This window comes from Fonsecaea multimorphosa, assembly GCF_000836435.1.
Source record: "Fonsecaea multimorphosa CBS 102226 unplaced genomic scaffold supercont1.9, whole genome shotgun sequence".
In the NCBI taxonomy this organism is placed as follows: Eukaryota; Fungi; Ascomycota; class Eurotiomycetes; order Chaetothyriales; family Herpotrichiellaceae; genus Fonsecaea; species Fonsecaea multimorphosa.
Window position 1 is genome coordinate 972,697 of NW_015971643.1, and position 21,697 is coordinate 994,393.

The 21,697-nt window shown below is 52.4% G+C and overlaps 8 protein-coding genes across 8 annotated transcripts; 5 read left to right on the forward strand and 3 right to left on the reverse strand.

Moving 5' to 3' along the window:
- Positions 1–293: 293 nt before the first annotated feature.
- Positions 294–1,960, forward strand: Z520_05511 (uncharacterized protein; the record flags this gene model as incomplete). Its single annotated transcript, XM_016776014.1, has 3 exons — positions 294–1,186; positions 1,250–1,634; positions 1,703–1,960. The coding sequence occupies 3 exons, from the start codon at positions 294–296 to the stop codon at positions 1,958–1,960; spliced, it is 1,536 nt and encodes a 511-aa protein (XP_016633173.1).
- Positions 1,961–2,035: 75 nt separating this feature from the next.
- Z520_05512 (uncharacterized protein) lies at positions 2,036–2,620 on the forward strand (the record flags this gene model as incomplete). The annotated part of the gene is made up of 1 exon (XM_016776015.1): positions 2,036–2,620. The coding sequence occupies one exon, from the start codon at positions 2,036–2,038 to the stop codon at positions 2,618–2,620; it is 585 nt and encodes a 194-aa protein (XP_016633174.1).
- A 107-nt stretch (positions 2,621–2,727) lies between these two features.
- Z520_05513 (uncharacterized protein) lies at positions 2,728–5,852 on the reverse strand (the record flags this gene model as incomplete). Its single annotated transcript, XM_016776016.1, has 3 exons — positions 2,728–3,545; positions 3,612–3,824; positions 3,872–5,852. The coding sequence occupies 3 exons, from the start codon at positions 5,850–5,852 to the stop codon at positions 2,728–2,730; spliced, it is 3,012 nt and encodes a 1,003-aa protein (XP_016633175.1).
- Positions 5,853–6,859: 1,007 nt separating this feature from the next.
- On the forward strand, positions 6,860–8,190 carry Z520_05514 (uncharacterized protein; the record flags this gene model as incomplete). The annotated part of the gene is made up of 2 exons (XM_016776017.1): positions 6,860–7,799; positions 7,850–8,190. The coding sequence occupies 2 exons, from the start codon at positions 6,860–6,862 to the stop codon at positions 8,188–8,190; spliced, it is 1,281 nt and encodes a 426-aa protein (XP_016633176.1).
- Positions 8,191–9,278: 1,088 nt separating this feature from the next.
- Positions 9,279–11,441, reverse strand: Z520_05515 (hsp90-like protein; the record flags this gene model as incomplete). Its single annotated transcript, XM_016776018.1, has 2 exons — positions 9,279–11,123; positions 11,181–11,441. 2 exons carry the CDS (start codon positions 11,439–11,441, stop codon positions 9,279–9,281), a joined length of 2,106 nt encoding a protein of 701 aa, XP_016633177.1.
- A 1,266-nt stretch (positions 11,442–12,707) lies between these two features.
- Z520_05516 (uncharacterized protein) lies at positions 12,708–14,711 on the reverse strand (the record flags this gene model as incomplete). The annotated part of the gene is made up of 3 exons (XM_016776019.1): positions 12,708–13,204; positions 13,256–14,213; positions 14,271–14,711. The coding sequence occupies 3 exons, from the start codon at positions 14,709–14,711 to the stop codon at positions 12,708–12,710; spliced, it is 1,896 nt and encodes a 631-aa protein (XP_016633178.1).
- Positions 14,712–17,043: 2,332 nt separating this feature from the next.
- Positions 17,044–18,518, forward strand: Z520_05517 (uncharacterized protein; the record flags this gene model as incomplete). The annotated part of the gene is made up of 2 exons (XM_016776020.1): positions 17,044–17,204; positions 17,258–18,518. The coding sequence occupies 2 exons, from the start codon at positions 17,044–17,046 to the stop codon at positions 18,516–18,518; spliced, it is 1,422 nt and encodes a 473-aa protein (XP_016633179.1).
- A 488-nt stretch (positions 18,519–19,006) lies between these two features.
- Positions 19,007–20,569, forward strand: Z520_05518 (uncharacterized protein; the record flags this gene model as incomplete). The annotated part of the gene is made up of 2 exons (XM_016776021.1): positions 19,007–19,153; positions 19,214–20,569. 2 exons carry the CDS (start codon positions 19,007–19,009, stop codon positions 20,567–20,569), a joined length of 1,503 nt encoding a protein of 500 aa, XP_016633180.1.
- Between the last annotated feature and the right edge of the window lie 1,128 nt (positions 20,570–21,697).

Here is a 21,697-nt window from a genome sequence, read left to right on the forward strand (position 1 = left end):
CCGGACAAACTGCTGACCTGCTCACTGCATAGCTGTCGTCGATGTCACGCCAAAAAGATAAAGTGTGAGGGTAGTGAGTCTAACCGGTCGCAATTCATCAGTTCATGATGTCCCAATTGACCTTTCTAGATCGCCCGTGTCGGAACTGCGCCTTGAGTTCGTCAGTTTGCGTTTTCCCATCCAAGGCACTTCTTTCGTGCCCCGACAGACTCTTGTCGGTGGAAGATGCGGTCATCGCCACGTCCGCAAATCAATCCAGAAAAAGACACTTGGAAGACGAGTTGGATTCACCAATGGCAAAACGCCGTCTCAACGCAGTTAGTGGCCACATCGCCCGACGACGAGGAGAATATCTGGGAGACCCGTCGTACCAATCATTCGCTGAGACGATCATCGCTCACATTGAAATCCGGAAGTCTTCGATTCGGATGCGCAAGGGCATCACGGCGACTTCTGATTTCCAACATGGTGAATACCCAGCTGTCTCAGTTGTAAAGCTGGCCAGGCAGGTCTCTCCGCACGTCTTTGATACCACGAGGAAGTACACCTACGTGCCGATAGCACCAACACAACGTTCAAACCAAATGACTTTGAGGCTACCACCGAAGGACTACGCCCTGCGACTCCTCGCCCTGCTGGAAGCATGCCTTGACTTTCTGGCATATTCCTTTGTCCGGCAGTCCTTGCGGCAAAGAATCATGGATATGTACGAGCATCCTCACAAACCAGAACATAAGAACCGGAATTGGCTCTGTAAAGTTCTGTCTCTGCTCGCAATTGGAGAACTTTACGGATCAGAGGCAGGACATCATGGCGTTGGCTCTTCAAAGCGCCCTGAAGTTTGGACCACCTCCGATACAAGTGCTCAACCCAACAGCGTGGATCCTCCAGGCGTTGAATACTTCCGAGATGCCGTCGAACTGCTTCCAAAGCTGGACGAAGAGCCTTCTCTGGAGTTTATCGAAGCTCTCTGCCTTTTGGCGTATTACTCACACTCTTTGAACCGCCAGAACGAAGCGTACAGGTATATCGGCCTGGCACTTCGCACATCTCTAATCATGGGAATTCATAAAAGTCCGTCCGGAGAAGCAGCTACATTTCTGCATCCAACCGCCAAAGCTCCAACCACCGGCATCGGACGTGAGGGAGTCAATCGCCTTTGGTGGACGGTGTATTTTTTGAATCAGTATGGCATTGCAACTTGAGCTTTTTGTCAGCACGATTGAGACTGACCTATTTGACATGGCAGACTCTTGAGCTCCAAAGTGGGCCTTCCTCTGGGAATCTCGGATTCCGACATAACAGCAGAGCCTCCGGGGAGTATCTCCCTTAGCGAGGAAGAAGAACTCGAGTTCTACCCAGCACGCACTTTTGTGATTAATTTGGAACTGCTGAAGCTTCGACACCAGATGACAACATCGTTGTACGAGTACATGAAAACACAGAACATTACTTACGACGAGCTGGTCGACCCAAAAGGTGGGCCTCTGGTTTGTCAGGTTCTGGAATATCATTCCAAGCTCGTGTACTGGGAACATAATCTCCCGGAAGATCTGAAAATATGCATTCATCGCGACGGCACTGTCTCAGGACTGACAAGGTCAATCGCTACGCTCTATCTATGCTACTATCAGGTGCGGCTGGATCTCCTTTCTCACTGTACGGGACGAGACTTTTTGTTAATACGTGTGCTGCCATTTAGGTCGCCACCGTCGTCCTCCGGCCCATTCTTGACCTCGTGTTCAATCACCTTCTGGCTCGACTCAGCGAACAGACTGGGCAGAGCCTTGGGATGGGAGCGGCTGATCTGTGTTTGCCATTGTCCCAGCAAGTACAAAAGGTTTGCGAACAGACGGTCGCCGACGCGTGCAACATGATCAAAGTATTGACCTGGCTGTTCAACGAGAATTTGATCGGTATGCTTCTCCACGACTTGTTCACGGGGCCTTTCAAACACTGACACGTCGAGTTCCGCAAAGCACCCTACAACTACTGGGACTGTAACCACACATTCTCATCTGCGGTCACCATCTTGATGGCCGAGCTGATGGAGAGTATTGTAAATGCCACGAGGTCCCGGTCGATTCCGCTGTTCTTCAACAAGCAAGCCAAACGAGGGGCGTTGGACCAAGCGACCAAGCTTCTCGAGTTTCAGGAAGAGCTGGGCAACGTCCCAGCAACCGAGTGTATGCAGCTGTTGCGCAGCCTGCGGGTCAAAGTGGATGGGTTTTTGCAGGTGTTGCAAGCGACGCAGAACATTGCCCACATGAGGTCAGCCCCGGAAAAGCACAATACTAGTCAACTTGACGCCTCTGGAGCCAGCTCCTCGCAGAGTCCGCCTCCGTTTGAGGATCGCCAACGACCTCTGATAATTCAGCTCTCCGACAATTTCCATGGGCCCGAGAGCTCCGTCACAGCGGCAGCTACTCTAGAATGTGATAGTGATCTCGGCGACTCGTCCTTGTCCTCGGCGCTCATGCATACTAAGGATGTCAACACTGCGTCGGATGTACACCCTCTGGAGAATGTGTCTTTTGATGTTACAAGTGGCCTCTGCGAGAGTCAATTGGACCACTACGGGACATGGAATGGGTTTGAGTACCTGTTCAGCGACCAATAGATAACCACCCAGCCGCCAAACGGACCAAGTGTTTCGGAAAGACTTTAGGTATCAGAATTGTTGATCTTTTCTTCCCGCAAAGCTCTCGGCTAGCATTGATTCTGAGCTCACACGTGTCCAGCCTTCCTCGCATACTCGAGGACCACGCTCTCGGGCTCCACGTAGTCCCCCAACGGTGTGTACGCAAAATCGTACCCAAATGCCGAAGGGCCGCCACATCTCAAGGACTGTTCAGTATCAGTCCATTTCGGGGAACATGCAATTCCCAAGACCGTGACGAGAATTCCATATCTGTACTCGGGAACCCCGAGTGCTCGTCCAGACTGCGCGTCAAGTACCGCTATAAGGTCAGGCACCGAGGCGATGTACCGTCTGCTCCCGTCACAGGCGGTATGTTGGGCGTAGATGTTTTCGTTCTTGAAAGCAATTTTGAGAGACCCACCGGTAGCAACGGGGTTGGTGGTGGGGGAAAGTTCTTGTTCTTCGTCGGGGATCTGCTGCATGACGAGCTCGCCATAAGTATGACCCTTGTGCAACCGCCGCTCAACAGAAACTATTTTCCCCCGAAAAAGCACCTTCGCGGCGCCGGATCCTCCGGCCTCTTCGATGATGTCTTCGGCAACACTAGCGACAGTATTGTTTGCTTGAGCACGCGCTATACATCGTCCAATTCGCCAGGCAAAGGACAGTGTGTTTGGAATGCCGTATTTCACGATTCGGTCCGCTGTCGTGGGTTTCACGGCCAGTCCAGCCCACGAGCCCATTTCGGAGCAAGAAGCTCTCAACGCCCGGTCGACGATTTCATCGTCAATTGATTTGGTCATGACGATATTGTTCCCAGATCCCGATACCAAGCAGCAGGGCACTAATTCGCCCGGTTCATAAACAGAGATAGATGTTTGCCAAATGGTGGGATATGCTCGACCTACGGGTGCTCTAGGGTCAGCAACTCGACATTGGAAGTGGACAAGGGAACAGGGAAGCTCAATACCCATCCAGTCAGCATCCACGACGGGTCGATCGTAGTACTTAGAAGATCCAACCAACAATTGTTGCAAACCATTTGCGCCTCCAATTTCTAGAGACATGACTGCGTCGAAGGAGTCCAACCGAAGATACTGCATTAGTTCTGCGACAGCCTGCACGGTTTCTGTTCCAGCCAGCCGTTCAATCGACACTGCTGGCGAACCTAAGTAGCCTCCCCCTAAAGAGAATATCAGTAGCAATTTCAATCTGCGCGTTGGGACTTACAGCTGATAAGAGCGTCGGGTGCCAACGCTCTTGGATCGATGATCCGGACAGTGTGGCCGAGTCTCAACAGGTTCCGGACTTGCAAGCAGTGGCTTGAAGGAGAGCCTCCTCCGGCACAGCCCAAGACATAGCATCCATCAGCAAGAAAACAAACATCGACTTCTGTCAGCTCCCATTCGAGCTGACCGTTTCGTTCGTTTTTCGCAATTTTTGGTGAATACGAATCGATATCCACAGATACGGGGTCTTCACCATGGGCGCTTTCTTGCCGCCAAGAACGTCCAACGTCCATATCCTCTTGTTCAAGAAATCTTTCTTCGTGCTCTAAAGATTGGTGGTTCGACAAATCCGGTCTCCGCAGATCGCCAACGACTCTCACAATTATTCGAGCTTGGTTTGCCGCGTACTGTACGGGGATTGCTTCCATTTCAGCAATAGTGACAGTATGTATATCTGCTCCGGCTTCCACCGCACGCTTGACAGCCTCAAGCCGCGCGCTTTCCATCAATTCATTGACGCTTTGAGTCGATATATCCTGAATGATGTCCACGTAACCGCTGACTTTGGAGACTGCGGCGCCCACTGCGTTCGCCACTGAGGAATAGGGGAGCGAGATGAGTTCGGATACACCTTCTAGACTGTCGGGGACAATGATGGACCCGCCTCCCACCACCAAAACCGGCAAAGGGTCTGGAGATGTTTTCATCAAGTCGATGACTCTTTCCAACTGAGCCTTGATTCTGGTACGGCACTCTGCGATCGTTGACTGAGTGATGTCTGTAACCAAAAGAGGATCACCAATATTGGCTCCATGCGCTACCGCGATGTCGGTCGCTGTCACTGTATCACCTCCAAATGCTCGAGCCTTTGAGGTGAGGAGATGGCCAACGGACTCTGGGCCTATCGTAGCTTTGCCACCGTCGGTGTACTTGATGATCGATCCACCGCCTAGACCGATAGATTCGACGTGTGGCATACTGAAATTGACTTTGATCCCTGCGACCGTCACATACGCCGATGATTGACGCGGGAATCCCGAAGGTAGGAGCACTCCGACATCACTCGTCGTTCCTCCAACGTCCAAAACTATCATCGATGTCTCATTCCCCTCCCCCTTGAGTTGGTGTGAGCCGAGATATGCGGCCCCTCTGATCGAATTGGTTGCACCTGAAGAGAAAGTGCGGATGGGAACTTGTGCTGCAGAGGAAGCGCTGATGACAGTGCCGTCGTTCTGGGTAAGGAACAGAGCGCAATTCAAGCCTAATTGCCGAATCGATGCTCGGAATGCTTGAATCGTGCGCCTAGCAAATCGGAGGATGGACGCGTTGAGGATGGCTGCGTTTTCGCGCTCCAGAAACCCCAAGGTCGATATGTCTGATGAGCAGACAACGTCAACACCAGGGAGATATTCAAGAATAATGTCTCGGACAGTGTGCTCCTGCCTAAAATGTTGGTCAAGTGGAGAGAAAACGCCCGAAAGTACAATTGATCTAATCCCCAGCTGTCTGATCTTTTCACATTCTCGGTGGACTTGGGCTTCCACGATATGCGCTTCTTGAGAGCCGTCAATGTGAAGCCCCCCATCAATGAAACCATAATAACCATTCATGATCCTCGCTAGCGCGGGAGGGAAGTCGGAAAACGGTGAAACTTCCTTGGTGAAGCTTTTGGAAAGGCGGATAACCGCGACCATGGCGAGTCGACTAGCATCTTGTTCGACGACAGCGTTAATGAAGTGTGTCGTGCCAATCGTAACACAAGCGACTTGTGACTTGTCCACGTTGGACTGCTCGAGAACGTTCCGGAGAGCCGATTGAATGCCCTCACTAACATTTGGGCCGGTGGTTGGAGTTTTGCAAAATGCGAGGACCCCCCTGTTGGGAGACTTTGCCGCATTGACATCCAGAACGACAGCATCAGTGTTGGTTCCACCAACATCGACTCCAATGCGAAGAGGCTTGTCATGGAGAGGGTTAGTCATGTCTTCGTCACCTGCTCGACCTTCTAACGTCGAAAATGATGGCGGAGCTACCACATAGAGCGCGAGGGGGGATGTGGCGCGTATCAGAGGCCGATATCTACTACATGTGCATTGTCTTTTAAACTCAGAGAGGATAAGCTTTGGCAATTGAGTTCGACTTACGAATTCAATGCAGTACGGTTAAGTTCTCGTCGAGAGGACTATTTGAAGTGTACCCAACCGAGACACAGTTCGGAGACACATTCTCGGGCCGCACGCCGAACCACCGAGTGGGCGACAACATACAATTCAGGTCAGGCTTATCGTAGTTTCTATTAGGGGTCGTGCATACTTAATGTCTGTTTCTCGGGTTTGTTCTGTCTGCCTAGACCCGTGCGGTGTTTCGTGAAAGATAGGCATCTCGGGCAACAGCCGATCAGTCCCAGACTTCCATATCTACAGAAAGTGGGACAACCAATCCAACAGTCGCTAAGCGGCTCTTCAAAAGGGGCGTTCGATTGATTGATTTCCTGGTAGACTCTGGGTAGTAAATTTGTCTACCCTCCAGGAGTGAGATAGCAGGTTCTCTTGGCCACTCTCTACTCATCCCCATTCATCCTTGAGATATCAAGATCAACGCTGGGAGCACTTCAAGAGACGGGATGGATTTCAAGGGTAAGGGATAGCGTTCTCTCCAGAATTGTCGACTGATGCGTCATCTTTTAGCCTCTTCCATCGGCCTCGGAGCACTTGTATGCCTCATCGTCTATACCCTCTTCCGGCCGCTTGTTGTTTTCTTCTGGGACTCCAAAGACTTGCGACGGTTTCCATCCCCCTCGCTATGGGGCATTCCTGCTTTGGCAGGTTGGTCGAACATTTGGCTTGCTGCTGTGATAGCCAGACAAGCCAGATCAAGTTTTGTTGAACGTGCTCACGAAACCTACGGCCCCGTTGTTCGCATCCAACCGGACCATCTTTCTTTCAATGATGGAGAGGCAGCAAAGACCATTTACGGATTTCAGTCGAAGATGCCGAAAGGCAGGTTTTACGAGACCTTCTGGGGGCCTGACGATCATGGCCGTGTCTACAAGAATGTCGTGTCGACAGAGAACAAAGAAGAGCATGCCCGGAAAAGGAAATATATTTCCAATGCCTTTTCTCAAAAGAATATTGTCACTCTCGAACCTGTCATTCGTCGGCGGCTGAGCCATCTCGTCAAGCATCTTGACAGATTGGTCGAGAAACGGACTATCGCCGAGGGAGACCAATCTCGTGACAGGCAGGTTGATCTATACAAATGGATCAACTACCTTTTGTACGACACCTCTTCAGAGCTAACCTTCGGCGAAGCTCTTGGTCTGTGCGACAAAGGGAGTGCTGTTCTCGATGCCCTTCCTTTCGATGGCTCGCCCGTCTACCAAGTAGAAGGCGTGGACGCCTTTCAGTCATCTGGCGCATACAGTGCTTTCTTTGGGCCATGGCCGTCACTCCACACCACCCTCAAAAAGCTCACAAGCTGGCATTGGAATGCCAAAAAGGGCCAAAAGTATGGCGAAGCCGTGCATCTCTACCTGCAACAGCGTCTCCGCCGCGGGCAGACGCAAGACTTTCGTGACTTTGTGTCCTATCTCCTGCAGGATAGCCAGCAGAAGGATAGGAATCTCGAGTACGGCGAGCTGTTGGCTGAGACGGTCGTCATCTTCGCTTCCGCGATCGACCTTCTGGCTTCCGTAACCACAAACGCAATGTACCACCTGATCAAGAACCCAGCTTGCTTGCACAAATTACGCGTGGAACTGGATACCTCCTTGGGGGATGCACTCGTCCCCACATACGAGCAAATCGCTCAACTACCCTACCTGAAGGCAGTATTTGAGGAAGCGCTAAGGGATCGACCGCCAATCCCTCAAGGTCTTCCCAGGATCGTCCCCGAGGGCGGAGCCATCATATCAGGACATTTTGTCAAAGGTTTGTTTGTGCCATAAGATGTTAGACCGTCTTTCTCACAGAGCAAATAGGTGGTACCACCGTATCAGTTCCACTTTTCTCGCTGCACCACAACCCCTCGATCTTCCCTGATCCATGGACCTTTCGTCCCGAGCGATGGCTGGACGAAAATGCAGACACCTCCAAGAGAGAATACCTGCTGCCATTTTCTCTGGGCCCACGTGCCTGTACAGGACGAAATCTAGCGTACCTCCAGATTCCTCTCATCATTGCAACTCTTGTTCGGCGGTACGACTTTGAATTGCCTTCACCAGACTGGGAAATGCAGTGGAGAGAACCTCTGAATATGAACCCCATCTCTTTGCCCGTGAGACTTGTGAAAAGAGAAGTCGGGGGCTTAGAAGGCTTATAGAGCTACTGGGAATATTTGGCCAGATGAAGAAGTGAGCCACTGCTCTCTCCACCGTTAAGCACAAAACATAACTTATCGTCTCAGATTCGTTCCAACGGGGTGTTACGTACCGTAAGTTTTAAAGTACTATAAATTACTGGAGTACCTAGGTACGCTAAAGTAGCGTATCGCTATTACGTATCTACCCAAGGGCAAGAGTATAGGAATATATTAGATACGTAAGAAACCCTAAATGTCAGAGACTCAAAGTATCGGGTGGGATCGAGCAGCGTACTAGGAGCCTGCTAACTAGGTATATCCGGGCTATCTAGATAGTCCTATACACTATAACTACTCGCACTGTCGAGCAGAGGAAAAGGAGGCAGCTCGAGACCTCTCCAGAGTCCTGCGCAGTCGAGCCGACGATCGCCTTCCGGGTTCTTTAAGCCAACCTTCAGTCCCTATCCCGGTAGGTGCGCTCTACTCCGACTGTTCAGTATCGCACCATCCACGCCATCGCCGCGTTGGCCTACGGCCTCGACTGAAGGTAAGTCAGGGGAGAGATCACTCCCAGCTCGCGCGAGCCGAGGGTAGAATAGGGCGGCGTCACCCTAGTCCCAAGGCAGAGTACGAGGTAAGCTACGAGTAGTTTTCCCCTTGACGCAGGCTCCTACGCTCCGAGTCTGACATTTTGCTTCCATACACTCGCACACTTCTAAGATCAATGCTTTAAGGAATCAATGGCTACTTGTGCAAAACTACACGGCGAAAGAAGCTCGTTTTGGTGAAACGTTCTCAACTAATCATGCAATCGATTGGAACTATGGAATACGAGAAGCTGGACCACAACCATGAAGACATGTTCAATGCCGGGCCGGCTCTTCTTCCATTATCGCCCCGTCCGCTTTTTGGTGGTCGTTGCAAGCCTTCCCACCACTACCTAGTCTTTCCCAAACCATTTCACTCATTGCCGGGATATCGCTGAAGAAAACACATGGCAACGGGAACCACGTCTGACTGACACCGGAACGCCAATAGGGATGACACAAAGACTGTCGCTCAAGAATTGAGCCCTCGTCGATGGGCATCTATGCCGTGGTCGAAATTGTCTAGTCAACCTCTTCCATGGCGCTCTCGCCAGCACCCTCAGCAGCAGGGGCCTCTTCGGCCGCCTTCTCCTCAGCAGTCTCTGCCTCCTCATCGACATTCAGACCGAGGGACACGAGCTTGTGAATGCGCTCCGCGAAGCTGGCTGGCTCTTCGATGGTGAAGCCAGAGACGAGCAGAGAGGTCTCGAAGAGGAGCTGGGTGATGCTCTTGACAGTGCGGTCGTTCTCGCCATCGGTCTCAACCTTCTTCTTGAGCTCGCGGATGATGGGCGACTTTGGTGAGATCTCGAATGTCTTCTTCGAGGACATGTACGAAGACATGGAGGTATCGCGGAGTGCCTGGGCCTTCATGATACGCTCCATGTTGGCAGACCAACCGAATTGGCCAGTTCGGATGGCGCAAGGAGAGCCGACGAGCTTGTGAGAGACGACGACCTTCTCAACCTTGTCACCGAGGATGTTCTTCAGGCTCTTAGCGAGACCTTCGAACTCCTTCTCTTCCTTTTCGCGCTCCTTCTTCTCCTCGTCGGTCTCTTCCATCTCGAAGTCCTTGGTGATATCGACAAGCTTCTTGCCATCAAACTCTTTGAGTTGGGTCATGGCATACTCGTCAATTGGGTCAACCAAGAACAAGACCTCGAAGTTCTTCTCCTTGAGAGAGTCGAGGAAGGGGGACTTCTGCACGGCCTTGATGGATTCACCGGTGATGTAGTAGATCTGCTTCTGGTGCTCTTGCATGCGGGTGACATAGTCGGTGAGCGAGGTGGCCTCTTCGCCAGACTTGGTGGACTGGAATCGGAGGAGCTTGGCAAGGGACTGGCGGTTCTGCGAGTCTTCGTGAATGCCAAGCTTAATGTTCTTGCTGAAGGCGGAGTAGAACTTGTCGAATTGCTCACGGTCCTCGGCAATCTCATTGAAGAGTTCGAGGCACTTCTTGACAATGTTCTTCTTGATGACCTTCATGATCTTGTTCTGTTGAAGGGTTTCACGTGACAAGTTGAGAGGCAGATCCTCAGAATCGACAACACCCTTGATGAAGCCGAGCCATTCTGGAATCAAGTCGGTGGCGTCGTCGGTGATGAAAACACGTCGGACATAGAGCTTGATGTTGTTCTTGGTCTTCTTGGTTTCGAAGAGATCGAATGGAGCACGCTTGGGAACGAAGAGAATGGCTCGGAATTCGAGCTGACCCTCGACGGAGAAGTGCTTCACCGCCAAGTGGTCTTCCCAGTCGTTGGACAGAGACTTGTAGAAGGAAGCATACTCTTCTTGGGTGATGTCGGAGGGGTTGCGAGTCCAGATTGGCTTGGTCTTGTTGAGCTCTTCCTCTTCGATCTTGGACTCCTTGACCTTCTTGGTCTTGGGTTTCTTCTCTTTCTCCTCGTCATCGTCGACCTCTTCAATCTTGGGCTTCTTCTCCTCATCCTCCTCAACTTCTTCGGCCTCCTCGTCGGGGACCTCCTTCTCAGTCTCCTTCAGGACGTGGAGGTAGATGGGGTAAGAGATGAATTCAGAGTGCTTCTTAACGACTTCCTTGATCTTGGACTCGTTCAGGTAGTCGGTCTGCTCGTCCTTGAGGTGGAGAATGATTTTGGTACCACGGCCAAGAGGCTCGCCATTCTCATCCTGGGTGATGGTGAAGGTACCACCTGCGCTGGACTCCCAGATGTATTGTTCGTCGTCGTTGTTCTTTGAAACGACGGTGACCTTGTCGGCGACCAAGTAGGCCGAGTAGAAACCGACACCGAATTGACCGATCATGGAGATATCGGCACCGGCAGTCAGGGCTTCCATGAACTGCTTAGTACCGGACCGGGCAATGGTACCGAGGTTGTTGACGAGATCCTGTTGGAGAAGTCAGTCATCACGGTCCAGTCCACGATCACAGGTGAGCAAACTTACAGCTTTGGTCATGCCAATACCGGTATCGCGGATGGTGAGGGTCTTGGACTCCTTGTCTGGGATGATGTCGATCCGGAGGTCCTTACCAGAGTCCAATTTGCTGGGATCTGAGAGGGCCTCATATCGAATCTTGTCAAGGGCATCCGAGGCATTGGAGATCAGTTCTCGAAGGAAGATCTCTTTGTTGGAGTAGACGGTGTTGATGATGAGGGAGAGGAGCTGGGAGATCTCAGCCTGAAACTCGAAGCTTTCAGAGGCCATGGCTGCGGTCTTGTGTGTGTGAAGGAGGTGGTCTGGAAGGGAGGAGAAGTCAGTACAAATGAAACGAAGATGATGCTGAGCTGACCAAGTCGATGCTTGCAAACACAGTCTCCTTTGCAGCTGGCGACGGCGCAATTGGAGAAGCCAGAGAAAAGTGAGGCAGGCAACACTGGGTCAATGCGGGCAGGTTCAATTGGGGGTTGGACTTACAGAAGTAGTGTGGTCGTGGTAAAGAGACAGATGTACAGACTGTCCTTTTGAGATGGGAGTCAGAGTAGAAGAAAATTTCTGCGTGATGGTCTGGGTGAAGAGATGGGAAGGCTGGAGAGTGTTTATGCCTTATAAACTTAGCCGCAGTCAACGCTGGGGAGCTTCCATATGGTTCTTTTTTCCTCTGCAGTGCTGCCCCCACAGCTGCCTTTGCCAAGACCCGGACCCACCTGTGAATAAGCACCGCCAGACCAAAAAGATGCTGTCTGACAGAAAGGCTTCTAACACTGGCGAGCTGGATGCTGGGAGCTTGGGAGGGCCTGTTTGTTCTGCTCGAGGAGTGGCATGAGGTTTTCAGTATCGTCTTCTCCTAGAGTGCTCAAAAGCACTGATCCCAGGGTTCCATATCTACCTGTTTGTTTCGTCACTAACTGATATCTCCTGCGGCGACTCAAAGCGGACGACTGCAAGCTATTTCTGTCAGACGAAACCCCAATCAATAGGCTCACAGCCAGGCGTTGCCTGGCCACCATACCTTAGGTAGGCTGGTGAGGCTGCTTGACGAGGCTTCTCGAAACTTGCAGCCTTGAGGAGCCACCCGTCCACCCTGGTACCTTCCACAGCGTTCGGCGCTCAAACAGCTCTGCATCAAGCGGAGACTTCCAGTCCTCTATCTCAAGTAACTCTGAAGACGCAACAAAACCAGGATATGTAGGGATAATGCCCATAGAGTTATGATGAATGTTCACATTTCCTTTTTAATCAGCATCTCACAACGCTGTTATCAATGCATGTATCGAACAATGCAGCCAAACAACCTCCCTCCCAACCCTCATGGTGATGTGCAAGATGGTTTGGTAGAATCACAGCTATCTATCGAGTCTGAATATGTCACAAGATTAGCAATTCCTATACTTCCGTTTCTCGTCTTCCTGATAAACATTCAACTCCTGCGGCCCTGTGGGTGGATTTTATTCTTCGTTGCGGTCTGAAACTCATAAACCCATCACGCCATTAAGCCATAAACCAAAACTCTTGGGTCGTTGTCTAAACGCCCTACGCATCCGAGGTGCCTTGGCACTCTGTGCTGCTCTCCCTGTTGCCCACTTCGGCAGCTTTCTTCTCAGCCGCTTCCAGTCTTTCTTTGGTCTCTTTCAATTCGCTTTGCAAGCTCTTAATGTAGACAATGGCCATTTCAACCGTGCTTGCCTTGCTCGCACCCTGTCCGGGCGCGGGGGGTTTGCCTGTCGTTGCAGTCGCCGATGTGTCTCCATCCTCGTTCTCGTCTTTGGGCGGTCTGTCTTTCTTGCTGTTGGCCACGAGGATAGACGCCGGGAGGAGAGCTTCGATCTCTTTCAGTGCGAGGTTGATTCTATTTCGTCGGCCCTGCTCCGCGATTTTGTGTGATGTTCGCTTCGACGTCAGATTCTCAGCCAGAGTCTCAGGGTACGAAACTCCTGGAAGATGTGTGCCTTCTAGGATATTCTGATAGTTCGACTTGGACGCGAGATACAAAGCACTCGTCTCCGCCGAAAGATGTGACATGCCCGCACCTAGAACGGTCAGCTTACCAAGCATCTGTCTGCGTCTGAGTTGAGACTTACCAGTCGCAGGAGCCAGTGGGCTGATACTCGGGGAAATTTTGGGTCGCAACGCTGGAGAAATTGTGGCAGAGGAGGTGCTCTGGCGTTTCTTGCTGGCACGACCTCCTCCCCGGCTTTCAATTTTTCCAGGTTTGGCAAATGTCTCTTGCGACGTCGCCCTTGTCAGCGCACTTCGAGGCGTGCTGGCGGCGCTAATCTTGGCGGATTTGGCTGAAAGAGTCGGAGTGTTCTCGCCGGAAACAGAGGTCTTGCCAGCGTCAACATTTTGCAAGCCCTGGGACCCGGTTGCTGAAGCCGCTGCCGCAGGTAACATAATATCCTCCATAGGCTCATCCGCGCTCTGGACAGGGCCGGGGTGCTCCATCTGCCTCATGGGCACTGATTGGTTACTGGGCATCCTCATCAAGGTGGCAGGAGTGACCGGATTGGCCGACTGCGCATTCTGACTGCTGCTTGTCGACTGCGGCGATTTGCCCGGATGAGGCACAGGAGGAGGCCTCATCGCAGCTTCGGACAAAGGTTCTGGAGAAACCGAGTCATCGCTCCCCTGAAGCACGGCGCTATTGGGCGCCGATGGATGTAGTGTTGAGCCTGGCACTCCCTGAGGAAGCATGGCTCGAATTTTGTCCATAGGCAAGGATGTCAGCGAGGGATGTCGCCGGCGCGGTTGAGGTTTCATCGCAGGAGATTGCTTTACGCTTCGAGCAGGTGTACGAGCAGTATTGCTACCTTTGCGTCGAGGGCGCTTCGTACCAGCCGCGATCGGTTTTCCCGAAGCATTCAAATCGTTGAGGTCGACAGGCGAGGCTGTTGTCCCGGTCGAGCTAAAGGCAGCCTGCGCTTCAATCGCAGGAGACGTCAGGGGACTGAAAAATTCGTCTGCCAGCCCATAATCAGACATGGCAAACCCGCCGTCCATTGGCGTTTGTGCGGGAGAGACCAGCGGGGTGAACGACACCTGGAAAAACCATCAGCAAGATGAGGGCTTCGACTCTGTGTGCCGCTGCCACGTTACCTGTTGGTGGTCGAACAGAATCTGTCCATTGTTTCCCATCTGTTGCGCATATTTCCCCGGGTGCATCTCGGCGCTCACAGGCGTAGGAGGCACATGGTACTGCGTCGGCATCTGCATCTGCTGATATTGCGGGTATTGGGCGTATGGCTGGGTCGTCGATAGCTGGTTGCGATAATCGACTGCGTCGCTGGTCGACGTCACATGGACGTTCATCTGTTCGGGCCCCGAGAAACCTAGATCGGCAGCGTTGTTCCCAAATCCCAGACGACCCATGGGGGTGTCGAGGCCCGAGTGGCCATTGTTCATCGCGGCATAGTGTTGGAAGTCGCTGTCGAGGTCGAGGAACTTGGTGAAGTCCTCGTCGCCAACCCCGGACACCATGCCGTCATCTTGCATATCTTGAGTCCATACGACATTCTGCTCGCGATCTTGTTGAGTCATCCTCGAGGTTGAGGATAGTGAGGGTAAAGCCCGCAGGTGGGCTGCGGGAGGTGGTTGATGGAAGACACGACGGGGTCAAAGTAGGTTCATTTCTGAGGTCGGCAGGACGAGAGCAGCCCACTTGAACTTGGCCGCAACAGCGATCGCAGTGCCGAATAGATTCCAGCTGGCGACAATGACTGAGATTCGGCGAAACAGACACGGCGCAGCCTCGTTCGTGAAGGGACGAATGGAAAAAGAGGCGAGGCCGTGGGACGTTGGACGAAATGCGCTGAAAAGGCAAAATTCGAGGTCGGCGATGGTGGCAGTCAAATGCCCACTACGGGTACCACTCACTGCCAGTCGCAGGTGAAAGGTCAAGGAAGGCTTTGGGATGGGACGGGCTCCACCCAGCGGGGTTGTGCGGTTTGGGGGGAGGGATGGCGTGGGTAGGTTCTTCCTTTGACTTGCAGTTGAGCGTGCAGTAGGCGGACAATGGCGTGGGTATCGACCCGGGTCTTGCCCCGAGGATAGCGCTGAGTCGCTGGTCGGGCGCAGCAGAGTGGGTGTAGTACGAGAAGGAGTCGGCTGGGAGGTCCTGGGCAGTTTTTTAGGGCTCGGGATGATCGCAGATGAGGTGGACGGAGGGTCGAGGGTCGAAGTTCGGGGGGGCCACTGATGGGCCACTGACGGGCCACTGAGGTCAGTGCGAGCAAACTCGAGATGGAGGGTAAGATGTCATGGCGAGAGGGATCAGACAGCAATCATGTGCAGATGTGCAGAGTCATGAGTGTGTCATGCCCTGTACCTGTTCTGATTCCATGTCATATGAGCAACTCTGAGCAACAGCGTGATTGAGAAGACAGCACTAACCAGGTGCGAGGTGCGAGGTGCCAGGTGCCAGAAGCAAGGGGTGAGATATAGGTATCGCGCTGAGTGCTTCCAACAGTCGAAGCTGGAGGTTGGCATGAAATCGAGAAGCATCATTGGTCGGACCTTGGCTTCGAGGCGAGAGTGGGATAAATTTTAGTTACAGAGGCACCATTTCTTTTGGGTATCGTGGGTACCAGAAGGGAACTGATTCAATATTTCTGCATCAGCCTTTACATGATCCCGACGGCAGCTCAATCTACCGAATGTATCGTGCTCTCCAGGCATCAGTCATCTCCAATTGATTTATGTTCATCCAGGTACCTAGACATCTATTGTGCGAAGCTCCCGCAGCTCAAGAGGCTCCCAGCCAGGAACAAGGTCTTATCAGCAGCGCCTGACATGAACTAGAGGATGAGGCCCGGCACGAAGTTGGAAGGGGGCAGGTGGAAAGTCATCTTCCCGGGCTAGTAAGGTCTTGCTACAGGCACCGGTCATATACCTAGGTAGGCCTGGGCACCGAGGAAGTGGTTGCAACCGCAGGCGGCAACCGGCACCTGGCCAGTGGCCAGTAGTGAGTAGTGGCCCCCCTGTAACCCAGCTTGTCACTCAAAGGGGGGTTACGAATAGAAGGGGCGGGGCGCACCCGATGGGCAATAGTGGGCAGCACCCAAACAGACTGCGAACACGAACATCTGACCACTGGAATCCTCTCGCGCTGCGCTTCCCGTCTCGCCGCCAGCCCGACGTTCATCTCTCTTTCCCTTCACAGTCATCCAAGGCTTCACCATGAGCTGATCATACTGCATCCATCCTTCATGTCTCTCCTTCTCAGTATGGCAGTCATGTCGCCGTCCACGACGGAAGAGATAGCTGGGTCTCTACCTAGCGCCTGAAATTTCGTATTTTGTATTTTCTTTCTTCATTGTGTTTCGGCTTCCACACTGGATTCAGCCCACTTCACTCCACCAAATCAAAGTTTTCAGGCCCATCTGGATCTCGAATACGCCATTCACACCCCAAGGCTAGCTTGACGCCCTCTATTTGATTGGCCTTGCCCTCGTCTACCACTCAAGCAGGTTGATTGGACTTGCGACACCACGTCGGTAGATTCATACGACACTTCGGTCGAAGGAGTTTGCAAACTTCATAACTTTGTCCACCTTTCGCCTTAGTCGATCAATTGCCAGCCGACGACAATTACGAGTACTCGGACAGAACCCTGCCCGGTACCAGACCTTTCCCAAAGTAGCTACAGGTATAGCCTTAGTTGCCTGCGGCACGCCGTGCCTGACCCCAAATGTCACGATGTCTAAGCCCAAGGCGTTCCTCAAACAATCAAAGTCAAAGAAGAAAGCAGAACAAGTGAGATGGAGCACACTCTGACTGGCTGATATTAATACATCACATAGGTTCTAGAAACCGCGGATGACTTTCAGGCAGGTTAGTGATCGCATGAGCAGCCACCCCCGGCCAAGCCGCAATGGCTGATCCTTTGTTAGCTGGAGTGGACTTTGAAGAAGCTGCAGGAAAATGGAGAGCCGGAGATGCCGTCAAGTCCATGCGTTTCTTTTCCAGAGCCGTCGAGGTATATGACCAGGGGTTACAAATCTACCCAACGAGCATTGATCTCGCCTACAATAAGTCTGTCGGCCAATCGCACCCTTGCTTCTGCCACAAGGCTGACCTTCAACTAGAGCCAGAGTCTTGTTGGAAATTGCAACGCATCCTCTGCTCGTGCCACATCTGCACCGGCCGCTTCTGGAGGTTTTGCAGCAGGCATTGGAGGCGCATCGTTACGCTCTTACTCTGGACCAGGACAACCCAGACACTTTGTTCAACACGGCCCAAGTTCTGACGGCTATCGCCGAAGTCTATGCCAAAGATGCCAATCACGCTGATCGGGATGTGCTGCAACTGCTCGAGGAAGCTTTGGAACTCCAAAATCGTTGCTTAAGCATACAAGAGCTCAAACTCGATGAATACATGCAACAACAGGATGAGGCGGCCGCCCAAATTGCTTCAGAGAACTCCATGGAACCCATCACCAGCTCGAACGATGACGGCGACACCGGTCCCGCTGCAGCTGGCACTGAAAACCAGTGGTTCTCCGTCGTGGAGCCAGTGACAAAAGATACTCTTATCGACACTATCCTTACCCAGCTGGGGACCCTCACTACACTCAGCAGCATTCTGAGCTCTTCAGACTCCGTCCCGACCTCCAGCTTAGGTTACATCGAAGAATATTCTTCCAAATTGGTCAAGATAAAACTGCCACCGCTTCTGCAAGATGCCGAGCCAGAGAGACTGCAAGAAGTTGCACTTGCTCGGGCGAATCTGGTATCCGAATTGCTCAAGGCAGGCTACCTCTTGGGCTCAATCGACCCAGCCACATACAAGCGGGAGCGGGATGAAGCATTTCAAGTGCCTGAATTAGACCTGGAAAGGAACTTTCCTGCCTTGCTAGCTAACGCGAACAGTCTAATTGCTTTCAACTCTGCTCTTGCGGACGGCGAGCCCTCTAACGCCGTCTCCTATGCATCTATGCGGTGGAGTGCTTTAGCTGCAGCAATGGCCAACATGGCTACAGCTTCAAAGATTTCTGGTCCGCTGCCTGAGGACATTGCTGAAACGCATTTCATCCGTGGAAATTGCTCTCTTCTGCAACATCAACTAGGTCAGTCGCCGATATCCTTTAACGCTGCCATTGCGAACGGGCCTCAGCTCCTGAAGAATGCGGAGACCTTTTATCGCAATGCTAGCAAACTCTATCAGGACACCGAACAGAAAGCCGCATCGCAGCTGAGAGCCGTGGTTGCTCAGGCTATTCAAACGCGAAATGATGTGGCCTCCGTTGCTGTCCAGCATGACCAAGGGAGAGGCCAGGAATGGGTTAGAGTCCAACTCGATGACATGGTCGATGATGGGCTCATCACGCCATTGGCTCATTCTCTTTGAGATGTCCGATGTGCTCCTCGCTCTTTGGTTGAAAAATCGTAACGAGCGGATTCGGACACCATCTGCAGCGACAAGAATTCCCGACTCGGTGAAAGATTCAAAAGGTTGATAAGATACGTTGTGCCAATATCGGAGACGAAGATGATCCTGACCTTTCAAAGTCCTTTTCTGTCTGCAATGTTCACGCTTTGATACGGACATTGGCGACTGTCTCCATTCCCTTCTTTCCCTACTAGCATGAACCGCCACAACTCATACAAGGCTGGGAGCTGAGTTCTTCAAGTCCCCTGCGACAACTGCATTTTGACTCCCGTTAATGAGAATGGCGTTTCTTCGCCACCTGGGTCGGGTGTGCTCCCCGTGTACATGCGAAACGGGGTCCGGTACTATTCACGCAGGCAGATTTTCCGCACCTTCCTACCACCTCCGTGGCTTCTTTTCGCAGTAAGTTTTAAGTGCTATAGTCAGCCAGTCCTTCAGAGATGGAGATGTGCATGCCGCGTGTCCAGTGGCCTGACGGCGCGAATACGAGAATATCTCACCACAAAGCCGAGCTTGTAAAGGTGCAGAGCCTCTTTTACGCACGGCGCTACAAGGAGTGCATTGCGCTATGTGAACAACTGCAAACCTCGGAGGTACGTCGCTTTCTCTAGCATGTGACTGCAAAGGATCCCGGTTCTCTGACGATTTTGAAGATTCACGCCTTACACCAAGCCTTCCTCTGGTTTTATCATGCAACCTGCTACGAGTCGACGGGACTGATTGCGCACAACTTTTCGGGAAACAAACTCCAGTTTCTGGAATCCGCAAGGGAGAGCTTCAATCTGGCTCTGAAATGTGTTCCTTTGCCATACGTGTCAACTGAAGGAGGGTCTTACGAGCAGCCGGAGGAGTCTCCTGTCATAACCAATTTCGGATCCCCGTCCATCATGAGAGCCCAGCAAGCAGGTCGAAAAGAAGTGTCGGTGTCAGCCTGTGTTACAGAGATATCTCCGTCGGGTTCGCCCACCAGCTTGTATTCGATTGGAACCCCCAGCTCAGAAGGAAAGTCTGTCGCGGATTGCAATGGGTCATCGTCGCTAAAGCATGCATATCAAGGGAAGTCGGCACACGACAATTCAAAAGAAGGAAGTTCGAAATGTAACCCAATGAAACACCCGGCCACTCCAGTCACTTCAAACACGGAGGAGTCTCGACTCGAGCGCTGGCCTAGCTCCACCCGAATACTGCAAGACGATCTGGTACCGTCGCCTCTCTTCAGCCGGAATCCCAAGCGCCCTGGAATGGGGCTGCTCGAAAGCGATGTCGATACCCGACCACTTCCTCCTTTGCCATTTAACCACAAGGCCGATTTCAAAATTCAAGGCACTCGAATCATCCAAGACCCACTGATGCGCAAAACCGCAGTCCAGACCCTCATTGCCCGCTTCGAAGGAACTCTACCTTTGCTTCCGTCGGCTCTCTTCACGGCGGCACGATCCCCCTTGCGGGAGCAGGTCCACGAACTCGAGACCCCTGCCGCTTCCCCTGGCGTCACATCCATGAGATTCAGAATGATTCGCGATGCGTTCAGTCCGGATCCACACAACGAACACCTCGAAGCGTATCTCACCAACTGCACCTCTGCCGCGCTAGGGCGCTACAATGCTCATCTCGCGGACTTTCGTGCTCAGCTGAGAAAGCACATTGCTTATGTAGATGGGGAAATTGTTCGCGTGCAGAAAATCCAAGGCGAGAGGAGCGCCACTAAAGCTTTAGGTTCGAAGCAGCGGTTTGCAAGTTTCTGGTCTTTCGACGTCGCTTCTACTGGTTCAGCGTCGAAAGTGGCTCCGGGGTCCACAAGAGTAGGTCGAAGTACTGACCTTGTGGGAGAGGACCATGATCATGACACTCCTAGCGGAGAGAGCTCCCGGCATAGATTCAAGAAGAAGATCGACGAATTGAAACGCCAAGGTTGGAAAGTATGCAAGGAAAGGCACGGCTTCAAAGGCGTGGAGTTCTACGAGGATTTGAGGAGGCGTGTCGAAGCGGAACTGGAGGATGGCTGTTGATTTGGATCAAAAGTTACGGACAGAGGGAACTCACGATGATTGTTCTTGCCCGTCCAACAGGCTTCGCAGTTGATCTGTTGCATGGTGAAAAGGTGTTACGACGCGCGCGAGCGAGTCATGACTGGGATTGAGCGAGTACCTTGGTTGTTTGGCCGCCTGACATGGAATATGGAACTCAGCAAAACAAGGCAGAGCCAGGGCTGAATGCGTTCTTGCCCCGACCAGTACGCACGGAGTAGCCTAGAAGAAAAAGTAACCAGTTCCACTTCCACTACAATCCTACTGACGTACAATACCAGGCTCCTTTCTGGTGGCGGCGTACCATGTTCCACGCACTATGGACCTCGTGCATCGCATGCTCACTCGTAAGAAAGAGAATAAGCCCGCTCGACCCCCCATACTTACCTACTCTGGTTTCTTCTGCGGAGAGGGACCGGACCGGACCAGTTCCAGCCCCAGCCCCAGCCCCAGAACCCGGACTCTCCTCCTCGTCCTGGAGTAATAGTAGTAGTGGTGGTGGTGGTGGGGGCGTCTCCCGGGAAAGTAATCAAAGCAGCAGCCTCGAGGAACTCGGTACCTTAGTTCTAAGGTGAGCGCGACCTAGGTAACCCAGGTAATCCAGCTAGCTAGGTAATTAGGTATTACCTACCTATGTGCATCGTGCATAAGGGCAGAGTTGCTTTTTCTGAGACCAAGACCACGCCACCATACCCATACCGATACCGATACCCATACACCCCGGTCCCCTGGGGCGGCGGGTGGGGAGGGGAGAGAAGGGGAAGGGGGCTGGAAGGCCGAGTCCACGGCCACCAGCCTCTGGTCTCCCACAAGGCTGTAATAACTTAGGTACTCGGTATTCCGTGTACAGATATAATACAGGTTACGGAAGACGGAGGACGGAGGGGGGAAAGGTACTTAAATTTTTCTTTCCGTAGGTTAACTTATTATTCGTTATCTTACTCCTATACGACGGGGTCCAAGATAGGGGAAGTATGGGAGTGTATTAAGAGTTACAAAAGTCATCCGGCCCATATATAGACGGACGAAGAAGAAGGAAAGAAGGGGAGTGGAATCGAGGGGCGAGTCGAGTCGAGTCCGGCGGTGGGAGCGTCGACGGTAAAGCAGGGC